The sequence below is a fragment of the Ursus americanus genome, chromosome 27 (assembly GCF_024610735.1).
Source record: "Ursus americanus isolate L20-20 chromosome 27, mUrsAme1.1.p, whole genome shotgun sequence".
NCBI lineage: Eukaryota > Metazoa > Chordata > Mammalia > Carnivora > Ursidae > Ursus > Ursus americanus.
In genome coordinates this window covers 9,604,086-9,612,190 of record NC_142153.1, presented here as the reverse complement: position 1 = coordinate 9,612,190, position 8,105 = coordinate 9,604,086, and the positions used below count along the sequence as shown (strand labels likewise).

The following is an 8,105-nucleotide window of genomic DNA, read 5'->3' as shown; positions in this document are numbered from 1 at the left end:
GTTGATCACAAAGACAGCATGGTACTGGCAAAAAAACAAACACATAGACCAATGGAACAGAATAGAGAACCCGGAAATGGACCCTTGGCTCTTTGGGCAACTAATCTTCGATAAAGCAGGAAAAAACATCCAGTGGAAAAAAGACAGTCTCTTCAATAAATGGTGCTGGGAAAATTGGACAGCTACAAGCAAAAGAATGAAATTTGACCACTCCCTCACACCATACACAAAGATAACCAGAGAGTTTTCTAAGAAACAAAGTTATCTACCAATGAAGACCTTAGATACCACTTTTTTTACTCTTCATGTGTCTGCACGTATGTGTATGTGTTTTGACCTGCGGCTTAAATTAGAAATCCAGCAGTAGATATGGTTAAAATAGGCAACTGTATGTTACCAAACACACTGCGAACTTCCATTTTCTGTTTTCCTTCACTACAGTAATTCAGCCATTGTGCCAGAAAACTATGACCTGGACTATTAACATTGCCAAGCGCTTCACCAGCAAATGGCCCATTTCCAGAGAAGAAAATGCACTTTATGACCCTTACATCATTCCTGAACTCGCTTCCAACATCCGCGCTTTGGAAAATTAAGCCCAAACCCACGAGTGCACCAGGACAGGCAAGCCTGTGCCTCAAGCGCGCAGTGGGCGGTGGGTGGGTGCTGGAGACTGCGGCTGCGCGCAGGGTCCGCAGAGGGGGCGGGGTGGGTGGAGCAGCCACACCCCCTCCCCCGCCTCCTGGCTGCCCGCGCAGACACCCGCCCCACTGGCCGGGATAGCAGGTCCCGCGCGAGCCGCCGCGGTTAGGCAGCCAACAGCCACCACCGTGGCAAGGCCGGCAGGCCCCACAATGCTGTCTCTCCTGCTGATCCTCTCAGGCCTAAGCCGGCTGACCTCCGCGGGCCCTCGTGAGTGAAGGACCCTGCTCCATAGAGGGCCACTTGTCCCAGAGCCTCTGGGCGTGGCGGGCCCCAGAACCTCGCTCCAGAACCCCGGGTCTGGTTGGGGAGAGCCCAGCGTCTTGTCAGAGCCCGCCTAGAGTCAGATCCTCCTGGGCCTGCTGCTTGGAGGGCTCAGAGCGGGACTGGGACAGTTGCCCCTCACTTGCCTGACCCTGCACTTGGAGGAGAGGGCGCACATCTTCTGGGAGGTGGGGACTCCAGAGCAGCACTTCTTCGCCTGCTGGGGCTGAGGTCAACATGTCCCAAAAGGCTCTGGATGGTGGAGGGTCATGCTCCAAAGTGGTTAAGTTGGAAGAGTGACGTGATGTGAGAGGACAAGTGAAGAATAAGGACGCTGCCAAGCACTGGGGAATGCTCACACATGTTTTCCTTGCTGTAGATCCTGAAACATCACTTCTACAAATTACAGTGCCGCGGAAGATTGGGACAAACAGCAGCGACGGTGAAGTTTCAGAAACGCATGTAATTAAGAAATCCCTCTTTTAAGTTGTACTTTTATACTTATTTTTGTGACAGAGTGTGCGAGTTAAGGGGGAGGGACAGAGGCAGAGGAAAAGTGAGAATCTTAAGCATGCTCCCCACTGAGGGCCGAGGTTGATGGGGGGCTCCATCTCGACGGGAAATTGTGACCTGAGCTGAAATCAAGATTCAGGTGCTTAACCAATTGAGCCACCCAAGCATCCTGTGGAAATCCCTTTTTTAAAATGAATACTTTATTTTTATTGGACTACATGACCCAAATCAATTCATGCATATTCCTTTGAAATTTTTTGTTCTAATTACTGTGTTAAAGAGTCATTTTGTCTCAATGAAAGTGTTTGATTTTTCTTTTCATTTCCTAATAAACACTATGAAACTTTTTAAAAACCAACTCAGAAAAACGTACCCCAAATTCCTGTCACACAAAATAATATATACAGATTACCGGACTTTTTCTCTAGAAAATATGTGCATTTAAATATTTATTCCATGTATATGAGGTCACAGTAATATTTACCTTGTAACATGATTTTTAAAATGACTAAAGAATTTCTTCATGCCTATATTTGCATATATAATCTGATTAAAAAGTAAAGCACATACATTGTAAAATTAAATCTAGAGAGCACACAGAGTTGTTAAGAAGTGAATGTCTGCCTTGGTTTCTAAAGGTAGTAAATTTGAACTGAATTAATTTTTAGAGACGTGCACACTCCTGCACATATATTTTTAATAATAATATATGAGTGTGCTCATTGACTTTTAATTTATTTATAAAGTTAGAATTTACTTTGATGATCATAAATACAGCTTTGTCATTATTTTTCATAACTGCATGATCATCTCATTATATGGATGTAACATCATTCTTTGTCAAATTTAAAAATGTAGTTTTTAAAAATATTTATTTATTCGAGAGAGAGAGAGCATGAGCATGAGCGGAGGGAGAGGCAGAGGCAGAGGCAACAGACCGAGGGGCAGAGGGAGGGGGATAAGCAGACTCCCCGCTCAGCAAGGAGCCAGAAGATGCAGGGTTGGATCCCAAGACCCTGGGATCATCACCTGAGTGGAAGGCAGGTGCTTAACCGCTTAACTGACTGAGCCACCCAGGCACCCAAACATGTAGTTTTATAAGCCTTCTTGGATAGTCATTTCCATAGGATCGATGGGCAAGTCATTAAAAAAAAATGATAAATATTGCAAAACGTCTCATAAAAGTTGTGTTAGTTGACTCCCATTAACAAAAAATAATGACACTTACCTACTTGAGGGCTTTCCAGGCTTAGTTCTCATTTCTTTTAACATGAACATGAAAATGAATGCTTCACTTTTAACTGGCATTTTTTAATTAAGTCTTAAGATAACATGCCTTGATGTATATTGCCTATTTGAATCTTTTCTTTCTTGTTAATTTCTTTTTTTAATTATAATTATAATAATATTTTTTTATTATTTTATGTTAGTCACCATACAGTACATCACTGGTTTTTGATGTAAAGTTCGATGATTCATTAGTTGTGTATAACACCCAGTGCACCATGCAATACGTGCCCTCCTTACTACCCATCTCCGGTCTATCCCATTCCCCCAACTCTCTCCCCTCTGAGGCCCTCAGTTTGTTTCTCTTGTTAATTTCTTACTGATTTTGTTTCTTTTTATATGAATTAGAAGTTTTGGTTAGGACATTTTGATTTCAAGAAAGAAGGTTGATGTAAAGACACAGAGGCATCTGCTAGGAATCCAAGTATTGGAACCTCAGTGGCCAAATCTAGGAGGAGCATTGAATTACTAACTGGAAAATTGTTAGACAGTGGGGCAGGTTTTATAGACTGAGTGGTCTGTTCGACTGTCTCCCTTTATGGCACCAAAAAAATCTGGTGATTATGTGTTCGTAAAAGCTATTACACCGAAAATAAATATCCAGAGAGTTTAAAATGTTAAGAGGAGTATGACAACTACTGAGAAAATGCTAACCAAAAGCAAACACAAGTATCCATGAGAAAAACAGAAAAAAATCCACATTTAGTACACACACCAGTACACCATTGTGAGAGATAAGCATCATTACTTAATAAAATATTTAGTTCACTAGGAACATATAAAAATTCTAAATTTGTATGTATTTAAAAATGCTCTCAGCATATGTAAGAACTGATTGCAGTAGAGGGAGAAATTTTCAAATCTATGTTCATAGATCTTAAAATTTTTCAAATCCATTTTCATAGATCTTTTCTCAAATGTTGGTTTTTAAATCATAAAAAGATTCATAAAGACAATTTGAACAATAAAATATTTTATTGATGGCTTTATATAGAATTGAACCCATCACCCTGAATATATTGTTTTTTCCTCTCTGCTGTTCGTTAGGGCTCACTAGACTCTATAGGGAATCATCGTGAGGCTTTTATGTAATGGCAAAGCATATGATACAGCAAGAGAAAGAGAATTCAGGCAAATATCAGGAATTCAAGAAACATTCCTATGAACCCAAACTCTGCTTCTGGAACATGCTGAGTCCCTGGCTTGAAGTAGCGAGACTTATGGGGGAAATTTTGGCTTTCAGAGAGCTCCTTAAAAAGCTTTCAGTGACTCTCAGTAGCCAAGCCAGCCTTGTCAGCCTAGGTAGGGAAACACTAAAGAAGTTAACCTTGGCCAAGAGAGTACTTGAACCTGAAAAAGTACCTTACAAATCTCACTGCCTTTGTCTTAGCTGAAAGTGAGAAACGTCCAGAGTTCTAGGCAAACCCCAGAGGTAAAGATAGTGTTTTTCTGATCCAACTACAATTCAACTTTATCTCTACAGTAATGATGCACATTCTTCTCAGGAATATGCATATTATTCAACAAAATTGACAAAAGGAAAAAATCGTTAAAAATCAAATATTACCAATACAGTATCTGGTATCGATTCAATTAAGTTAAATCTTTAAAAGTTCTAAAAATGTATATGGAAATTTAAAAATACACTTCTACATTATTCATGGGTTGAAGAAGAAATCCTAAGTCATAATGTATATTAAATGATAATGGATGAAATAGAAGAATTACAACCCCAAATTCAAGTCATATTCTGAAGATGACATAGAGGCCTACTTTATAATTGTTTGCAATTTTGTTAATTTTACTCCTGTTTACACCCAAACAAAATATGTAATGAAGAAAACTACAGATTAAAAGGAGAAAGAAATAATATCACAATAATTTAGGGAGATGTTGACACATCTGTTTTTTCTTTTTTAAAGATTTATTTATTTATTTTAGAGAAGGGGAAGGGGCAGAGGGAGAGAGAGTCTTAAGCAGACTGCACTGAGCAGAGAGCTGGACATGGGGCTCCATTTCACACCTCCAGGCTCAGGGAGCTTAGATCATGACCTGAGCTGACATCAAGAGTCAGATGCTTAACTAACTGCACCACCCATATGCCCCAACACACTTTCTTCAATAGCTGTAAACTTACAGAAGGCTGAACATGAGAAGGATTAAAATGACTTATGCAGATAAATTTAGGAGGTCGGAAAAGATGGTGGAGGAGTCGAGGACCCCTTTTTTCAGCTGGTCGCCTGAATTGAGCTGGATATCTACCAGATCATCCTGAACACCCATGAAATCAGCCCTAGACATAGGAAGATACATCTGGATCTCTATAAATGAACATCTCCAGTGCTGAGTATTGAGGTACAAAGCGGGGAGCCGTGAACCTGTGCACAGGTATCAGAAGATAAATAGAAGGGGGAGGGAGCCCCCACGCTTGGGTGCTGGAAGCAGTAGCCACCTGCACTGGGGAGCAGGCCGGACTGGCGGACTGGCATGCACCCATGAGAGAGCAGACTGAGACCCGGAGCCTGGGAACACACACACCACTAGACTGACAACCGGAGTGCCGGAGCACGCACTGAAACTAGACCGAAACCGTGAGCCTGGGATCGCACACGCATCCAAACTGAGAACCGGAGCTCTGGAGTGCACACTCGAACTAGACTGATACCGGGAGCTTGGGAGCGCACACACAACCAAACTGAAAACCGGAGCTCTGGAGTGCACGAGAACCACACTAAAACAGGGAGCTTGGGAGCACACGTGGGGATCCGGGGACAGCTGGCAGTGTTAGAATCACAAAGGACAGAGATGGATGGGCCCTGGTAGGGAGGACTGGGAGAGTGGCTATGGGGAGCACAACCTAGGATGCTATGAGGTCTTTAGCAGCACCAACAGAAAAGAGTTAAAATGGCCAGGAGAGCTCAGTGGAGAGTGGACTGTGATCTTTCTGTTCTGAAACAGAGGCTAGGATATGGCCACTGTGGCTCTGACTCTCAGAAGAGTCACAGAAAACTGCAAGGGGATGCTGCCAGAGAACAAAAGCCTAGAAATACTGGCTCACAGTGTGCGCATCCCCATCCCCCCTCGCAGGGGGCAGGGAGACTTTACACAAACAGGGTGGCCTGAGTATCAGTGTGGCAGGCCCCTCCCCCAGGTGGCAGGCTGAAAAATCAAGAAGCCCACATCCTTAAGGTCCCTATACAACAAGTGCACAGTGCCTGGGTCCTGGTCAATAATTTGAGGTCTGTGCATCCCCACAACCTCTCCTTATTAGAATGACGAGGAGGAGGAATCTTCAGCAAAGAAAGGAGACAGAGACTGGGACCTCTGCCACATAACTGATGGATATGGATATAACCAAATTGTCAGAAATGGAGTTGAGTAACAATGGCCAAGATGATGTTTAGGCTTGAAAAAAATATTAACAAAAATATTAATGAGAATGTAGAATCTCTAAGGGCAGAAATGAGAGTGAATCTGGAGGAAATTAAAAATGCTATGAATGAAATGCAGTCTAAAATGGATGCTCTGAGGGCCAGGGTAAATGAGGCAGAAGAACGTATTAGTGAATTGGAAGATGGGATGATAGAAAAGAAGGAAAAAATGGAAACTTGGCTAAAAAAATCCAATCTCAAGAATGTAGATGGGAGATTATTCACTCAATGAAACATTCCAATGTCAGAATCATTGGCATCCCCAAGGGGGTGGAGAAAGAGAGAGGTCTAGAAGAGATATTTGAACAAATTGTAGTTGAGACCTTCCCTACCTTGGCAAAGGAAACAAGCATTCATGTCCAAGAGGAAAAGAGGACCCCTCCCCAGATCAATGACAACAGACCTACACCACGTCACATAATAGTGTAATTCACAAATATTTAATCCAAGGATACAATCTTGAAAGAGACCAGGGGGAAGAGAATCCTAACCTACAGAGGGAAAAATATCAGAATAACGTCAGACCTGTCTACAGAGACCTAGAAATCCAGGAAAGGTTAGCAAGGCATATTCAGAGCTCTAACTGAGAAGAACATGCAGCCAAGGATCCTTTATCCAGCAAGGCTGTCATTCAGAATGGATGGAGAGACAAGGACCTTCCAAGACTGGCGGAAACTGAAAGAATATGTGACTACCAAGCCAGCCCTACAAGAAATATTAAGGGGGGGGGGTTCTATAAAAGTAAAAAGACCCCAAGAGTAATACACAACAGAAATTTACAATCTATAGAAACAAAAACTTCACAGGCAACATGACATCATTAAAATCATATCTCTCAATAGTCACTTTCCATGCGAATGGCCTAAATGCTCCCATAAAATGCCACAGGGTTGCAGATGGGATAAAAAAACATGACCCATCCATTTGCTGTCTACAAGAGACCCATTTTGAACCTAAAGATATATCCAGACTGAAAGTGAAGGGATGGAGAACCATTTTTCATGCCAATGGACCTCAAAAGAAAGCTGGGGTAGCAATTCTCATATCAGATGGATTAGATTTTAAACTAAAGACTAGAGATACAGAAGGACACTATATTATTCTTAAAGGATGTATCCAACAAGTGGATATGACAATTATAAATATATATGCCCCCAACAGGGGAGCTGCTAGATACACAAGCCAACTCTTAACCAAAAAAAAAAGAGACATATAGATAATAATAAAATAATAGTAGCAGATCTCAACACTCCGCTCCTAGCAATAGACAGATCACCTAAGCAGAAAAGCAACAAAGAAACAAGAGCTTTGAATGACATACTGGACCAGAGGGACCTCATAGATATATACAGAACACTACGCACATGGAACTTTCTCCAGAATAGACCATATTCTGGGTTACAAAACAGGTCTCCACCGATACCAAAAGGCTAACATTATTCTCTGCATATTTTCAGACCACAATACTTTGAAACTGGAACTCAATCACAAGGAAAAATTTGGAAGAAACTCAAACACTTGGAAAGTAAGAACCATCCTACTTGAGAATGATTGGGTAAACCAGGGAATTAAAGAAGAGCTTAAGCAATTTATGGAAACCATTGAGAATGAAAACACATCAGTTCAAAACCTTTGGGACACTGCAAAGGCATTCCTAAGGGGAATATACATGGTCATCCAAGCCTCATACAAAAGAATAGAAAAATCTAAAATGCAGTTCTTATATTCTCACCTCAAGAAGGTGGTGCTGGAACAGAAGAACAGGCCTAACCCATGCACGAGAAGTCAGTTGACTAAGATTAGAGCAGAGGGACGCCTGACTGGCTCAGGTGGTTGAGCTTCTGCCGTTGGCTCAGGTCATGATCCCAGGGTCGTGGGATCAAGTCCCACATCAGACTCCCTGCTCAA

General features: G+C 42.0%; 1 protein-coding gene across 1 annotated transcript in view; it reads left to right on the top strand.

The window, feature by feature from the left end:
* Nucleotides 1–854: 854 nt before the first annotated feature.
* The window catches only part of LOC148107621 (A disintegrin and metallopeptidase domain 3-like), a 119,557-nt gene continuing 112,306 nt past the window's right edge, over nt 855–8,105 (top strand). The window contains exons 1-2 of the mRNA XM_087856327.1: nt 855–912; nt 1,346–1,428. Of these exons, the coding sequence (XP_087712453.1) occupies nt 855–912; nt 1,346–1,428 (141 nt within the window). The remainder of the gene's footprint in view (nt 913–1,345; nt 1,429–8,105) is intronic.